Source organism: Oryctolagus cuniculus, chromosome 2 (genome assembly GCF_964237555.1).
Source record: "Oryctolagus cuniculus chromosome 2, mOryCun1.1, whole genome shotgun sequence".
Lineage (NCBI taxonomy): Eukaryota > Metazoa > Chordata > Mammalia > Lagomorpha > Leporidae > Oryctolagus > Oryctolagus cuniculus.
In genome coordinates this window covers 177,701,886-177,718,743 of record NC_091433.1, presented here as the reverse complement: position 1 = coordinate 177,718,743, position 16,858 = coordinate 177,701,886, and the positions used below count along the sequence as shown (strand labels likewise).

Sequence of the window (16,858 nt, the reverse complement as noted above, 5' to 3'; positions counted from 1 at the left end):
CCTTTGCTTCGATTCCCCTTCAGGAAGTTACTGTTTCGTTTCCTTGGAACTGGGAGCAAATCTGTAACAAAATCCAGAGCCGCATCTCTCCACTGCCTTCCCAGGAGGGTGGCAAAGCCCAGCCGCCACAACCAGGTGGGGGGCAGCCCTGGCTTAGGTGTAATCTGTCCCCTCTGAAACGCGCGTTGAAATGAGTCCCAGGGCACTGGTGAGAGGGAAGAACGCCCTTCTTGGGGGACCATGGGGGCGTCCGGGCTGGGCTCTCTGGCACGCGCTGGCCGGCTGGCCCTCCCGTTGCCTTCTACCAGGAGTTCAAGCAGCAACAATGCCAGCACCTGCTCACGAGCTGCCCAGCCTCCGGACCCCGAGCTAAACCAACCCCTCTTCCTTATAATCACCTGGTCTCAGTACTGTGCCATAGCAACAGAAAGCAGACCAAGACACTTGGGCTTATCCGTCAGTTATCCCAGATACGTCCCTCAGGGCCTGCAGGTGCCACTGGGTGGAAAAATCAGCCCTCAAGGGCAGCCCAGGAGTCCACCCAGAGCCAGTGATGAAATGGAACTCACACCAGCCCGCATCTCGTGGGGACCAATCCCAAAGGGACGTCTGAGCAGCAGAGCACAACCATGGAAACCCCCAGCAAGCCCCAGCCCAGCGTGCTAGCCGCAGGCCGGGGCCGGGGCGTGGCGGGCGGAACAGGGCTGCCTCTCGGCCGAGTCCTTCACTCCTGTTCACAAGGTGAAGGGGACTCTGGAGGAGGTCGGGACGGGGAAAGCAGCACTCTGATCAGCATGGACCCCTCGGGAACCACAGGGTGGCATCGTGCTGGAAGGCACAGCTGAGAGCCGACCAGGGGAGGATGCACCGGTATGGAAAGTCCAGGAGGGGAACACAGGGCGGCCGAGGCCTGCTGATGCGAAACCCACATGACAAGGACCGATAAGGGAGTAAAACCAACCAGTTAAGAAAAGGAACACAATATTCTGTAATACTATACAGCACTTTCAAACACCCTTGACAATCCTTTCACCATGAAGGAGAAAAACCAGCTGATTCCCCAGAAAATACTTTTTTTCTTTTTTTAAGGATAATGGATAATGAATAAACTCTTTGTGATCCATTCACAGACCAAAGATCAGAGTCGGTTTGCCAAGCTTACATGTAATACAGAAATAACTAGGGGCGGGTGTCGGCTGGCATCTGAGATACCTGGCACGCCCGCATCCCATGTCAAAGTGCCCGGGTTCAAGTCCAGGTTCTACTCGCCATTCCAGCTCCCTGAGAAGGCGCACCCCAGGAGGCAGCAGATGATGGCTCAAGGACTTGGGTCCCTGTTGCCCATGTAGATGTGAACTGAGCTTTGTGAACACAGCAGATGAGAGATCAATCTTGCTAATAATTTTTAAAAAAAAAGACTTATTTATTTATTTGAAAGGCAAAGTTGGGGAGAGGGGGGGGAGAGAGAGAGAGAGAGGGAGGGGGGAGGGGGGGAGAGGGAGAGGGAGAGGGAGGGAGAGAGAGAGAGAGAGAGAGATAGATCTTTCACCTGCTGGTTCACTCCCCAAATGGCTGCAAAAGCTGGGACTGGGCCAGGCTGAAGCCAGGAGCTTCCTCTGGGTCTCCCACATGGGTTCAGGGGTCCAAGCACTTGGGCATCTTCTGCTGCTTTTCCAGGCCATTAGCAGAGAGCTGGATCGGAAGTGGAGCAGCCAAGACTCGTGCCAGTGCCCATGTGGGATGATGTCATCAGAGGTGACTGTTAGACCACAGTGCCGGCCCCTCCAATAAATAACTTTTTAAAGAAAGAGTGAATGAAGTAGCACTGTGCACGACTTCCTGAGGTTCCCCATATGTACACTTCCCACCCTTCGCCCACCAGGTAACAAATGAACACAGCCCTCGGCTGTCAGGCACAACAGGCGGAAGAGAAGCAGCCCCGCACCTGGCCCCACGCCCCACTGTGACTTCGCTTCAGTGTTCTCGATGCAAGAGACTCAGGGTGCAAAGGACTGTCAGCCAGGACTGCCTCCTGCTCCCAAATGACCCATCTCCCCATCACAGGCCACCTGGGCCACACAGGGGCCTAGGCAGGCGGAGGAGGCGGGGGTGCCACATACCCCAGGCTGCTCCCTGGTGTCAGGTCCCATGCCCTCTTCCCTTCTGACACTCTATCCCTGGGCAACCTCATGCTCAAGCCAAAGGGACCCCATCATCATAACATCAAGTCCAAACCTCTTAGCCTCTCCACTGTCTTCGCCTCTACCCCTGTCTCTCCGGCCCCTGCTACGCAGCAATTCTCACTAGTCCTAGGCTACGATGCCTCTGACCCAAAGCCCTACCTCCTCTGGCTCCACCTGGCAAACTCCTGCTCATCCCTCAAGACCCAACTCAAAGCCAGCTCTTCAGACGCTTTCCTCAGTTTCCCTAGGCAGGATCCCTCTCACCAACAGGCTTGATACACAACCTAGGAGCTCCCTGAGGATAGGGGCTGAGGCTTTGTTTAAAGATTCATTTGAAAGGCAGAGTGACAAAGAGGAAGAGAGAGAGGAGAGAGGGGAAGGGGGGGGGAGAGCAAGCAAGTGAGAGCAAGCGATCTTCCGTCTGCTGGTTCATTCTGCAAATGACCACAACAATCAGGAGCCAGGAGCTCCATCCAGGTCTCCCACACAGGTGGTGGAGGCCCAAGCACTTGGGCCATCATCTCCTGCCTTCCCGTGCACATCCGCAGGAAGCCAGATTGGAAGCAGAGCAGTTAGACTCAACTGGGCACTCGGACATGGGACGCTGGTGCCACCGGTGGCAATTTACTGCTGTGCCACAATGCCGGCACCAGGGACTACGGTTGGTTCACTCATTCTTTGTATCGCTGGCCTAGAACAAGGCTTGCAGCCATGGCGACATGCCGGATGCGTGGCAGCAGCACCGAGGTTCTGTTCGGCTGGAAGAACAGCCAGGGGAGGCAGGGCAGCTGCAGCTCCTGCTCTGTTCACAACCCCGTGGAAGAATCCTGCACGGTGCATTTATGTCCAAGGATGGGCTCTGATCTAGGCCAACAGGATGCCCGTGCCTCATCTTCCGGGCACCTAGAATCCTCCTCTACCACCGTGTGCTAGGATCAGAAAGAACAAGTGCCAACGGCGTACCGATTCGCCCCTGTAAACGTTAAATAAGTCTTGCTTTACGAATCACTCTCACATCATTCAGATCAACACCAGAACATTTCCGTGGCCCAGATGTAGCCCAGAACTATCAGTAAACTCAGGGAGAGCTGCTGAGGACGGAAGTAGGTGTGCAGGCGGAGCTGGGCTGCACGCACTCCGTGAGCCTTCCCGGAGCGACTGCCGCACCCGAGGCACTGCGTGGGGCTGCAGCATCCTGGCCATGGACGGCGGGCTGCTGAGACGCACACCCAAGGTGTGTTTCTGAGAGATGCACGCAGCACACGCCCACCCCCCGGGGAAGGGATCCCAACGCTACAGCCAGGCCCCTCCGCAGCTGCTAGGGGACGGTGAGGGATGCCAGCGGGGCCGGGGTCCTGATCAAGCCAGGCAGGAACCTGGCACACACTGGGGTGGACGTGGGGGTTACTGCTCATCTGCAGAGGCAGGAGAGCGAACTCTGCTCTCTCACGGAAGGCCAGGCCATGGCCCTGCAGGTGGACGAGGAGCCACCATCCCTTCGCGTGCAACACAGTCTCTGAAACTTTCCAAATCTCCCAAGTGACTCCACAGAGTCAGGCCTTAACGAAATGACACGGGCCCTGCTTGGGAAAACTCTTCCGACTCGTGAAGCAGCCTGTGCCCACCCAGACCAGAGGCGGGACGTTAGTCCCCTCTCCCTGGCACCCTCTGTGTGCCTCCTGGTCACGGCGGCCTCAGCACACAGCTGTCACCCAGCCATCCCTGCGACACACGCCACTCCCACGTCAAGGGTAGAATCAATTTCCTCCCGGATCTGAGTTCACCTTATGACTTGCTTTGAGCCACAGGGGCAAGCCTGGCCCGGATACACTCTGGTAGCTTCCACCCTCTTCCTGAGACCACCACACTGGGAGGGAACCCAAGTTGGGGACACGGAGGAGCTCCAGGGCACCAGGCACGTGAGGGCCCTCTGCGTACTGCCTGCACGGCGGTCAGCTGAACATAACAGATGAACCAAGCAGCCAACGAGGGAGCCCAGCCAGGGCCACGTGAAGCGGAAAACTGCCCAGCTGAACACAGGCCAGAGAACCACAAGGAATAAGAAACAGTGATTGGGGGCTGGCGCTGTAGCATAGCGGGTTAAAGCCCTGGCCTGCAGCATTGACATCCCATATGGGCACTGATTTGAGTCTTGGCTGATCCACTCCCAATCCAGCTTCCTGCTAATGCGCCTGGGAAAGCAGCAGCAGATGGCCCATGTACTTGGGTCCCTGTACCCGCGTGGCAGACCTGGAAGAAGCTCCTGGCTTCAGAATGGCCCAGCTCCAGCCACTGCAGCCATTTGGGGAGCGAACCAACGGATGGAAGACCTCTCTGTCTCCTCTGTCTCCATCTCTCTCTGTAACTCAAATAAATAAATCTTAAAAAAAAAAAAAAAAAAAAACTGTGATTGTCTTATGACCTCACGTTCTGGGATCATTTGTTATATAGCAACGGATAACTGAAACATAGGGTAAATGAATGCATACATATTCAGTCAGGCTGCGGGGAAATTAGGCAGCCCCCAGAAGCGAACTGCCTAGAAAGCAAAACAGACTCCTTATCTGTGCAAACCTGCATTATCCGTGTCTGAGTAACGATTTCAGAATGCCCCGCTCCACTCTAAGTGGACGTCCATGCCCTGACGAGCTGTCCATCAACACGGACGGCAGTTACGACACCGTCTTGCAGCATGGCACCCTGTATGGACACCTGCAACCAGGTGTAGTATGCAAGGTCTCGACACCCCTAGAAACACCTTGTCCCCCAACTTGCTCCTCCCCACATTTGTGGGCTGAGAAACCCAAGACCCAATTTTGTTCGAGTTGTACCTCGACAGGCTCCAGGGCAAGGCCTAAGGGGCTCTTTTATGGTGGCAGAACAAGGGAGCTCTGGGGACAGGCACTTAGCCTAGCACGCATGTGCATTTAGCCTGTGTTCCACGTCAGAGCACCTGGACTCAACTCCTGGCTCTGGTTTGTGACTGCAGCTTCCCGCTAATGCAGACCTGAGAGACAGCAGGCGACGGCTCAGGTGCTTGGGTGCCTGCCACTACATGGAAGACTTGAACTCAGTTCCCAGCTCCCAGGTTTGGCCCAGCCCAGCCCCAGCCACTGGGGGCATTTAGGGAGTGAACCAACAGATGGGGGGGGGGGTGCTAACAAAAAAAAAAACTTAAATATTTTTAAAAGAAGAAAATGAACATTGGTATCCTACTGGCCTGGGTTCAAATCCTGCCCTACCACTTAGTAGGTTTTTGAGAGGAAAAGACAGAGAGTGGGGGGCACCTTCCGTCTACTGGTTCATGCCCTAAATGGCTCCAACAGCTGGGCTGGGCCAGGCTGAAGCCAGGAGCCTGGAACTCCATCCAGTCTCCCACGTGGGCACAGGGTCACAAGCACTTGGGCCATCTCCCACTGCTTCCCCTGGCGCATTAGCAGGGAGCTGGATTGGAAGTGGAGCAGCTGGGACCTGAAGCTGCACTCACGTGGGATGCTGGCATTACAGGCAGTGGCTTAGCTGGCTACACGACGCAGCCCTAGCTCTGTGGCCCTGGACAAGTCATTTCGGTTGCCACACATGCGCAAAATGAAAATACTGTCATGCTGGAAGACCCTTAACAGTAATGCCGCAAGAGCCCAGTTAATGTGGCCACCTAGACTTCCCCACTGGCTGGGGACCTGGGCTGCCTCAGCCTGAGTGAGGGCAGGCACCCATCTAGGCCAGGGCACACCTAGGAAGTGGGGGCATTTGAATGCTTAGTCAGGGTGGACCCCTAGTGGGATCTGCTTTTTGTTTATGAAGAAATTGGGGAATAAGAATAACGGGGAAGCCCTAACAATTCCATTTCACGGAGAATGTACCAAACCCTCAGGCAGACCAAGCCTGGGGTGCATGTAGGCATGCACGCACGCGCGCACACACACACACACGGCTCCCGGTCAGCCGGCGCTGGCCCAGCCAAGAGCTTTGGTTTCTTCTCCAGAAACCCAGCTGACTATAACAACTGTAAACATGAGGACTCCGCTGGTCCAAGCCAAATGTCAGTGGAATGATGTGGGTGAAAGGTGGGGCCTATACCACGTGTGCACCGGGCACAGACTGGAAGGGCTCTGTTTACACACAGAAAAGGCCACCGAGAAACACGACGGGGGGAAGGGACTCAGGGGGCACGTGCTGCGAAGCCGTGTGAGTGTCCCCCAGCTGCCGGTCCCTCACTAAGCGCAGGCAGAGTTCACGGCCCCGCGGTCCCCGCCGTGCAGCCCTCATGGCTGCCCGGCCACACAAGGCTCACTCCCGGAGGGACGGCCCTGCTCTCCGGCCCTGGGACAGCACTGGAGCCTGGGCCAAGGGGACAGGAACTGGGTTGGGTCTGCCTCCTCCCAACCCGTGTCCCGCAATCTGGCTGCTGAAAGCCCCCCACCCCCACTGCCGTTCTCCTGTGCTGCGGGCCAGGGTCCCACAAGCAACACTCCGGCGTGGGCAGCTCCCCTCTTGTGTGCAGCCCCCACGGGAGCCGGAGGAAGCCTATGTTTTGGGGTTCCCATCTGCTCAGTAGCGACAACTGGGGCAATGGGCGGAGCCGGGACACCTGTGTTCTAGAACAAGAAGGGCCTGCAGGGACGCCCCCACAACCCTACCCTGGCACTCTCACCAGTGACCCAGTGACCTGCCCCTCCACGTCCCCTGACCTCAGCGAGCCTCAGCTTCCACCTTTGTGAATGGAGTCGGTCAGGCCCACCACGGAGCCAGCGGACGCACACACAGCACTGAACTCCGGCCTGCAGCTTCGGCTCTCCCGCCGCCCTCTGCAGCCGACCCCTTGTTCACCAGCTGAATGACTCCCCGTGTAACCCATAGGTGCACGTGGAATCACCCATCCACAGTCCCAACAGGCTTCCCCTGATGCTCACTATTCATTCCGTGGGACAAGTTCCTCTGAGAAACAAAGCCACGGAACGTTTCTCAGGGGTTCCTGGCCTGGCTGGCCACAGGCTCCTGCCTTTAGTGGCAGCGACTGAGAGGTGCACGCAGGCGCATGAGGGTCTGCAGCAGCCACTGGGTGTGTCTTCTGCCCCCTTCCCTGTGGCGCTCTCCTGCCCGGCCGCTGCTCCCGGGCCTGCCCCCAATCCCTGCTTCCTCCCCTCATCCCAGGGGCAGTAACGGGCAAGCGGGCCATCAGAGGTGCTGGACGAGGACACGGAGCCCCCTACCCCAAGTCAGCTGCCCTCAGCTCAGCCCAGCCCCATGCCCAGCTCTTCCCACCACAGCCTGACTGGCGATGGCCTGTCCCGCCTTGTCCCCAGACCCTGCAGGCTGCTAGGCCCGCCGTCTCTGCTAGACAACATTCACCACTGATGAGCCCACCCCCCTGCCCTGCCTCCCGAGAGCCCAGGACAGGCTGCAGGGCTGCCGTGAGCCCTGGGTGCCCATGGCTCTGACACTGGAGGTGCTTCCTCAGTACTGTCCACGCCGAACCCACAAAACTCACAACCCCTGCCAGGGGCGCAGGTGTCTCCTTCTACTGTGAAACTGAGCTCACCCCTCCCACCCAGAGTCACAGGTGACAGAAAGGAGAACATGGAGAAAAAGGGAAGCCCCTGGGCAGGAGGAGAAGCAAGGTGGGGCCGAGGGTCTGGGGTCTGGAGAGAGGTCCTGGCCACAGGCTCCTCGCCCTCTCCTCCAGCCCTGCCCCTCCTATCCTCGGTGGAGCGTCCCTCCCAGGAGGCAAGGCAGGCTGGGAGGAGAGCAGGACAGGTGAATGACGCGTCTCCCCGGAGCCCAGGAGAGCGCTGGGTCCCCGGTGGCCCTCGCCATGGCAACAGGCCACCTGGGTTTGGTTTCCACAGCGCTAAGAGGCCAAGGGCAAGGACGCGGTGGGTTCAGGAGGCCTTCGGCAGGTGGGCCTGGGAGCCCCGGCTCATTCTTAAAAGTCCCACTAGTCCCAAACAAGTGACTCAGAAGCTTCTGGAACACAGCCCATGTACGCCTTCCATCTCAGGCTCCCGATGGGACCTGGAGCGGCCCCTTCTCCGCTCCGTTCCCAAAGCCACGTCCCAGGCTCTGCTCCTCGTCAAGGTCACGGCCCCGCCCCCGGGGATGCTAATATTTTTACTCTTGACTTGCTTATTTTTCCTGTTTCCTAAGTTTGAGGGTTGGGTTGTTTGGCTTGTTCTGGTTTTCAGCAGTGCCCACAGGAGACCAGCGATCACAGGGTCACAGTGATCTCCAGGCAGTGACAGGGCCGGGTGGCCCTGCCTGCCCTGGGCTGGGGCTTGCACCAGTTTCCCAGGAGGCCCCAGAAGCCTCCATGTGAGCTCCTCGCTGACCTGGGGAGACAAAGGCTCGAGTGACCACACCCTGGGAGGTGGCAAAGGGAGCAGCTAACACCTGGCAGGAACAGGAGTGGCAAGAGTTTCCATTTAGTCCTGGAACAGGGCCCCAGAGCCCCCACAAGCTCTGTCTTCTACTAAGGGCCTGGGTGGGGGTCACAGGCAGCAAAGCTCCCACTCGCAGACTGCTCTCAGTCTAGCAGGACACACCCCCAAGGCACACACACATAAACATCCCACCTGTGGGGCCGGCGCTGTGGCGTAGCTGATGAGGCCACCGCCTGCAGCACTGGCATCCTATAGGGGCGCCAGTTCAAGTCCAGGCTGCTCCACTTCTGATCCAGCTCTCCGCTATGCCCTGGGAAAGCAGCAGCAGGTGGACCAAGTCCTTGGGCCCCTGTACCCAAGTGGGAGACCCGGAAGAAGCTCCTGGCTCCTGGATTCGGCCTGGCTCAGCTCCAGCCATTGCGGCCAATTGGGGAGTGAACTGGCAGATGGACAACCTCTCTCTCTGCCTCTGCCTCTCTGTAACTCTGCCTTTCAAATAAATAAAATACATCTTAAAAATAAATTAATTAAAAGCCTCACCTGTGCAGGAGTCCTGGCTGGGAGCCAGCACACCTGGGCTCCTGACCCGAGTCAGGCGTGTCCCTGGGACTGTCCATCCCTGCATCCGGGCATCTGGCTTAGATGCTCTTCCAGGCCCTGCCCTAGCGAACATTCTCTAGAGCAATTCATAAGGCTGAAGCATGAGCCGAGAAAGAAGCAAGTGAAGGCAGCTCTGTGTCCCTCAAACCCTGAGACACGGGGGCCGGGTTCCACGGGCGGGTCACTTCTCCAGGGCCACCAGAGGCTCGGCTCAGTCAGAACCCAGTACCCCCGGCAGGTCACCCCCAGAGCTGACAACATCCCAACCTTCACAGAACAGGGCGGGAGGGCGTGTCAGGCCCTCTCTGCTCACTGGCGAGCAGGAGGCCGGCAGGCCGGGCACTGCCCCGACGGAAACACCTCCACCCTCATGGCTCCCCAGAGGCACACGGCTCCCCCATCCCTCACATCCGCTCCCCAAAACTGCCTCGGTCGTGGCAGGGCCCCTCCATGATGCCATCTCGGAACTCTGCCCAGACCTGGCCACCGCTCAAGGGGCGTCCGTTCCACTCCCCGCGGCCCGGACATCCTGTCAGGCAGCAGATTCAAATGAGATCAGAGGTGACACCTGTGTTCCCACGGGGACTTCTGTCTGCACGGCTGTGGGGAGCTCATGATCCAGGGATCCTGGCAAGCAGCAAAGAGACCGGAGAGAAGGATACGGTGCAGAACTGCTGCCAGACCCCGACGCTGCCAGGCCCGCCTGTCTATCGGCACCCATCCTTCCCCCAACTTCCGGCAGAGGCACAGGCTGAAAACTCTCCAACCCACAAGTCACGTCGGTGACCGCAGGTGACGATCTCACACAGGCAAGACATGGCAGGGAAAGCACAGGGGGCTGTCCAGGGGTCCACACAAACCCACGTGCACGAGCCCAGCGCCGTGCTTGCTTGAGATCGGGCACCACACATGGGCCAGAACGGGTAACCGGCCGGCCCTCGGTCCAAGATCGAGGAAAAATCAAAACCGAGCAAAGCCTGTGCTGCCCTCCACCAGGAGGAAGGCAAAGCCATAGCCCCACGGAGTTCTCGCCTCAACCACCAACAGGCCCCGGGGCCCCTGCACCCAGCCCCGATGCCACGGAGACCACAGTAACGCCTGGGCCGAGATGGAGACACTGAGATGCAGTGGGAAGATGGGATGGAATCGGGAATGGGCACTCCAGCCGCCTGAGAGCCGGACCAGCTGCACAGCCTCCGGCGTGCCTTTCCTTCTCTGAGCTCACACATAACGGGAGGCCACCGAGGGTGGCTGGCAGACTGCAGAGTGCGCTGAGGGAGCTCCATGGAGCCCCCCGCCAGGGCGTCCCCAGAGTAAGCTCAGGCCACGGTCACCTCCCCTGCTCACTGCAGTCCCTCAGAGCTCGGCAGGGATCGTGGCACTGGGTGGAACACAATGCTATCCCTTCCAGCAGACCCTGCTCCATAGCGGCTGGCACAAGTGTCCCCGCACCACGCCGTCTCTGTGGACACTGCCACACTCCCCGCAGGCCCCCCCCCCCGGCAGCTCAGGGCACCCCGAGCCCTGCAGAGGCGGGATCCAGGGTAACTGCAGCCTCCCCCCACCCCACATTCCCTTTGATCCTGACACATGGCGGGGCATCGGACAGAGGGGCACTGAGCACACGCAAGCCACGTCACACGCTGAAGGTGGCCAGTGGTAGGCCACCTCCCGGCCAGGGTCACTAGCAGGGAATGGCCAGGACAACACTGCATCAAGACCAGGCCTGCACAAGCCTTCCTCCTGTCTGGGCACAAGTGACAGAGTGGCCCCGAGACCCAACGTCCTACCCCCCCCCCCAGTGTTCCCTAGGTACAAGTGCAGGATGGCAGAGGTGCAAGGGCACGGGAGGAGGGGGCCGACACAGGAGCTGGGAGCCCTGCAGGACCCCAGGCCACACGGCAACTCAAGAGCAAAGGAACAACGCCCCTACCCGGCCAGCAGGTGCCAGGGCGGATGGACAGGTGGCCAGGACTCACCTCCCTGAGCAGCTGCATCCCCTGCAGCTCGTCCTGCTGCTGCTGGGCCACAGTGACCCCCAGGACGAGCGTGTGCACCACACAGGAGACCACAGAGATGATGACGATGGGGCTGAGGCTGAGTGGCAGCGTGATGAAGAAGGAGAAGAGGAAGAAGGCCTGCCAGCCCACCGTGTCGCTGGCCGCGTGGGCCTGCGCGAAGTTCAGGCCCAGGTAGGAGAAGATCTGGGCTGTTATCAGCAGCCACAGCAGGTAGGGCACCGCCTTCCGGGTGAGCCGGTCGGGCAGCAGCCCCTTCTTGCAGACCACGAAGAGCACGAGGTCCAACAGCAGCCCGATGCCAGCCACGACGAGCGGCGCCAGCTTGTCGCTCGAGAAGACCACGGCGCACATGACCACCACGTAGCAGTCGAAGAGGGCCGCGAAGCCCACCAGCACCAGCAGGGTCTCGTGGCGCTGCCGCTTGAAGTAGGTCTGGTAGAGGTTCTCCAAGGACTCCGGCACGAAGGTCAGCCGCATGAAGCGGGGCAGACACAGGCAGGCGCCCGAGTTCCGCACGGAGATCTCGTGCGTCCGGCCCACGCCGCGGTCCGCATCCGACGGCAGGCTGACCGAGTACTCGGCGGAGTACTCGGCCGAGTACTCGGGCTCCGAGAAGCCCTGGTTCCTGGGCATCCTGCCCCGTGGCTGCCTCCTCTGGCCCTGAGAAGCGGACTGGGAACAGAGGAAGGGGCCCCTAACCAGGGCGCTCTGCGACCTGGGAAGGGTGCGGGGCCTCTCCTGGGCTGGGGCCGGTAGCCCCGGTCACCTAGAAAGAAAAGGGACATCGCTAAGCTGAGGGCACCTTCCTCCCACCCGCGGTCTCCCCGCCGCCACCGCCCTGCCCATCCCTTGCAAAATCCTGGCTGCAAGAGCCTCCCAAACCGGGGCCGCCCCGGCACCCCACGCCACTTGCGAGCTCACACAGGGGCCCGGCCACCTCCCCACCCGACTTCCTCACCCAAACTCCCTCCAGGCCCGAGCCTGCAAGCTGAAAATAAAACGTGCCAGAAACCGGAGCCATCCCGAGGATTCCTGAATCTTCTTTCTGTTTACTTCCCTTTCCCACCCAGCCCGTGGAGGCCCCGGGCGCTCTCCTCGCCCCCACAGCCCGGCCCTGCCCCCGCGCTCACCTGTGCAGGAACTCAGGAGCCGCGTGCGTGCCCCGGGACGGGCCCGGCGCGGGCTGCGGGCCGAGTCACGCGTGCGGCGGCCGGGCCGGGCAGGCTCCGCGCGTCCAGGGGCCCGCTGCCCCTTACCGGCCGCGACTCCCCACCGTCAGGCCCGGGCTCCGGCAGGGAGAGGCGCAGGGCTGCCCCTGGGCACCCACGGGCGCCCGGCCGCAGGAGGAAGCGGCGGCGGCGAGCCTGGGAGATCTCGGGAGCCAGCCAAGCGCGCCCGCCCCTAAGGGCTGCGGCTCCGGGGGCCGGGGCCGGCGGCTAGGGGCGCGCCCGGGGCCCTGCCCGGCGGGAGCGCGGGCCGAGGCCAGGAGAGCCCGCCAGCATCCTCTCGGCCGCCGAGCCCGCGAGTCCGGGCGCGGCGCGCTGCACACTGAGACCCCGCGCGGCGCCGCCGGCTGCGGGCCACGCGCGCTCCGGGCCCGGGAGGCGGGCGGGGGCGCGGCCCCTCCCCCGGTCGTCGCCCTCTCGGGAGCGCGGCCCGGAGCGGGGGGGGGTGGGGGGGCGGGGGCTCGGGGTCCCCAGCGGCGACGGCGGTGGCGAAGGGCGCGGTGGGCCGCGAGCAGGAAGGATGGGGCGAACACCGGCAGGCCCCGTGTCGGAGGTGAAAGCCCGGGACGTGGACGGCCCTCCCGGCGGCCGCTGCCTTCGGGGCCGGAGGGGCTGGGCTGGGCTGGGGCTCCTCCACCGCGCGCGGGCCCCACGTGCGCCGCCCACCCTCTGAGCCCGAGCTTCTCCGCAGAGAGCCTGCAGCTGAGACCTTCTTAGGGAAGTGGGTGGGGTGGCGGGGCGGGAGTGAGGCACGGGGAGCCGGGGAAGACCCTGCCTCCGGAGGAAGCCTCTGCGTGCGCACAGAGCCGCAGCTCTGCCTTCCAGACGCAGTCGCTCCTATCCGTCTCTCACACCTTAGTAAGAATTATTTTCCTTCAGTTTGACAGAACACTGGATCCACTACAGGCCAGAGTCGGGAAGAGGAGGGAGCTAGGCAGTTTGGGATCCATGGTGAGGTGAGATTAGGCCGGCCGGTAGGGCAGCCCCTGAGGGTTGCCGCGTGGCCACTGTGTATCCCCCTGACACTGACTCCGAAAAGCTAACCCACCTCAGCCCCAGCTTCTCAAGGTTGACCCCAAGGGCGGGGGGCCCATCAGGGGTTAGAGAGAGGAGATCTGAGCAAAGCAGCCTTTTCGCCCATTGTGTTCAGCCATCTGGGACCCAAACATTGAATTGTTGCAGGATGTTGGAAGAGGGTCCGATGTTTACGTTTAAAAAGGGACAGTGGCGGGCAGCGCGGCTCACTAGGCTAATCCTCCGCCTGCGGCGCTGGCACACCGGGTTCTAGTCCCGGTCGGGGCGCCAGTTCTTTCCCGGTTGCCCCTCTTCCAGGCCAGCTCTCTGCTGTGGCCAGGGAGTGCAGTGGAGGATGGCCCAAGTGCTTGGACCCTGCACCCCATGGGAGACCAGGATAAGTACCTGGCTCCTGCCATCGGATCAGCGCGCCGGCCGCGGTCGACATTGGGTGAACCAACAGCAAAAGGAAGACCTTTCTCTCTCTCTGTCTCTCTCACTGTCCACTCTGCCTTTCAAAAAAAAAAAAAAAAAGGGACAGTGCTTATAAGAGAGAGCTGATAATAACGGAGTTCTGGGCTGCTTTGGCAAGAGGGGCACCTGCACCAACCCTTGGGGTTCTCAGTGGGCACCCTACTTGGCAAGACTGTGCCCAGCTCCTGGGCCCCAAGGTTCCCTGCTGGGCCTTGTGCCCCAGCCTCTTCTCCCCAACACCTGGGATGGGAGGAGGCTTCCACACTGAGACTGCCCTGATAAAACCCGGTCTCCCGGCCGAGCTGCCTCAGACGGCGGCCTCGGTACCCTACTCCCTGCCTTCCACAGGCATCCTTGCTTTGCTGTGGGCCCTGTCCAGCAGGTCTGTGCTGAGAGCCTGGCCAGGAGTCTGGAGACCAGAGGAACCATAGGCCTCATCCTCAGGATGCTGCCAGGTACAGCACCCACCACAAAGGCAGACCCCCAGGTGGGCCCGGTGAGCTGACACAGACCCTCAAGTGTGCCTGGGTGAGAGTGGAAGCCCACTTCCAGCTTAGGCGAACTGGGTCAGACCCTCAGGTGTGCCCGGGTGAGAGTGGAGGCCCACTTTGCTAAGGCGAGCTGAAACAGGGCCTTTCGGGACAGCAGAGGAGGATCTGACCAAGACCCTGCAGCAGCTAAGCGCATAGCACACCCTGGGTCATGGGCACGGCCTTCCCTGTGGCCGCAGGAGGCTCAGTGGGGCAGCTGCAGCCCCCTGCTGGACCTCTCTGGATGAATATCCCAGAGCCGGAGAGCCCCCCAAGGTCTGCCCACAGAGATAGGGGAAACGCCATGAGAACCTCGTCCGTCCCATCCACGGCAGCTTCCCCAGTCCCTGGCACCTAGGAGATGCTCGAAATGACGGCATTGAATGAACGGATGACCTCCGTAAGAAGAAATGATACTTTGTAAGGAGGCCGGCTGGCCCTGAGCGGACCAACCAGCCTCGTATCCCCTGACCCTGAAAACGCCCTGCTCCAGAGTAATTCAGGATTGCTTTCTAGGGTGGGCTCACGGGGCAGGCGCTCTGAGTGTTCCAAGCTGCATGTTTTGCGTTGCTGTAAACTGGGCAACTGGCGTGCCTTGCTTTTGTAAGCAAAAGACTCCATAGGTTTACATTTAACACACACGCACACAGCTGGAGACCCTGAGCGGAGGGTGACTTGCCTCTGATGAGGGTGACTTGCCTCTGATGCAAGTTCTCGCAGGCTTGGGAGGAAGCCTGGGGTGTCCCGGTGCCCACCCTCGCCCAGGATCTTCACCAAGTGGAGACCTCATTGCGGAAGGCAGCGCTTGTTCGCTGCAGGCTGTCCAGATGATTGCTGGGAATTCCTTGCTATTGGGTAAACAAGAGAGATGCGGTCCCCCAGGGAAAGTGGTGACTCCTGAATCCAGCAAACAATAGATCAGAGCAGACCTCTGGCGTCCTGGGGGAGAGAGGTGGGAGGAGACAGTTCCCCCGGTGCCAGCTCCAGGAGAGCGCGCGTGCAACCCGTTTAATTGGGGAATCATTCCAGGGGATGGGGTGCAGGCCAGGAAGGCAGAGAGAAGGCACGAACGCCAGCAGGTACTAGGGTTTGTGCCCAAGGCGGTCACTGCCAGGGGCCAGGAGGCTCCACCCTGCCTGCCCCTCCCAGGAGCCGTGCAGAAGGCGGAACTTCCCACAGGAGGGCTGGAGAGTGTGATGTGACAGCGTGTGTACATGTTGCATGCATGTATGACAACATGTGTGCCGTGTTTGTGATGCAAGTCTGTGTGAACGTGTGCATGAGTACGTGATACACGTGCATGTTTGTGATGCCATGTGTGCTTGTGTGTGAGCATGACGTGACAACGCATGTGTGTGACTGTGACATGTTGCAAGAGTGTATGGCATGGGCGTGTTTGTGATGCCACTTGTGCAAGTGTGTGTGAGTGTGAGCCTGTGTGTGTCCTTCCTCACCTCCCCGGGGCCTCTCTTTCTGGGCTTCCCTGTGCTCCTTCAGCACCAGCTCCACAGCCTCGGGGCCCCACCCTGGGGCGCTGTTTTCCCGACCCTCCTGGGCTGAGCCCCCATCCCTCACCCCACCCCACGCTGTGCACTGGGCTGCCTCAGGCAGGGCTTGTTTGAGGGTCTGTCGCCATCTTGCAGGTGCCAGGCCCAGAGCCTGCCGGCCCTCCTACCCCATCTCGGAAGCAGTAGCGTCCCCGGTGTCCCCTCAGCCCTGCCACAGCCTGGACTTGCTGGCACAGCAGCAGCAGCAGGGCGGCTCCCCACTTCCCGGCACTGTTCACCGTGTGGGGCAGCCGGGGCTCAGGGACCTGAGCAGCTTGCTCCCGACCCACACCTCCTGGACCACGACGTCCTGGACCACAACACGGCTGTCCCTAGAAATCCTCAGAAGCTTCCTCCCATCAGGCTGTGCTGACCGCAGAGCTGAGAGAGACGGCAGCCTGGATGGGGAAACTGAGGCCCAAAAGGCTGAATTTGGGGCAAAGAAGACGCTTGCCGCAGAACGGAATGGAAGCGAGATGTGGGTGCCTAGGGATCCCAGGCCTCGGCGGGAACAGGCCCCTTGGGGAAGAAGCACCGTGGTGGGGCCGGGCTGTGGCATAGTGGGTAAAGCTGCTGCCTGCAGTGCCAGGGTCCCATATGGGTGCAGGTTTGTGTCCCAGCTGCTCCTCTTCCGATCGAGCCCCCTGCTAATGGCCTGAGAAAAGAAGCGGAAGACACCCCAAGTGTTTGGGATCCCACCACCCACATGGGAGGCCCAAAAGAAACTCCTGGCTTCAGCCTGACTAAGCCCTGGACATTGCAGATAAACCTGGAGAGTGAAGCAGCAGATGGAAGATCTCCTTCTGTCTCTCCCTATCTCTAACTCTGACTTTAAAATAAATAAATCTTTTTTTTTTTTTTTTTGACAGATAGAGTTACACAG

General features: G+C 60.6%; 1 protein-coding gene across 4 annotated transcripts in view; it reads right to left on the bottom strand.

Annotated features, from left to right (window-relative positions):
• The window catches only part of ADCY3 (adenylate cyclase 3), an 83,161-nt gene extending 70,334 nt beyond the window's left edge, over window positions 1-12,827 (bottom strand). Inside the window, exons 1-2 of one of the 4 annotated variants that reach the window (XM_051843203.2) lie at window positions 12,315-12,827; window positions 11,143-11,950 (exon numbers count right to left, since the gene is read on the bottom strand). In XM_051843203.2, the coding sequence (XP_051699163.2) occupies window positions 11,143-11,817 (675 nt within the window). In that variant the 5' untranslated portion in view covers window positions 11,818-11,950; window positions 12,315-12,827. The remainder of the gene's footprint in view (window positions 1-11,142; window positions 11,951-12,314) is intronic. The other 3 variants (XM_051843204.2, XM_051843206.2, XM_051843207.2) reach the window with 3 other exon arrangements.
• Window positions 12,828-16,858: the final 4,031 nt, after the last annotated feature.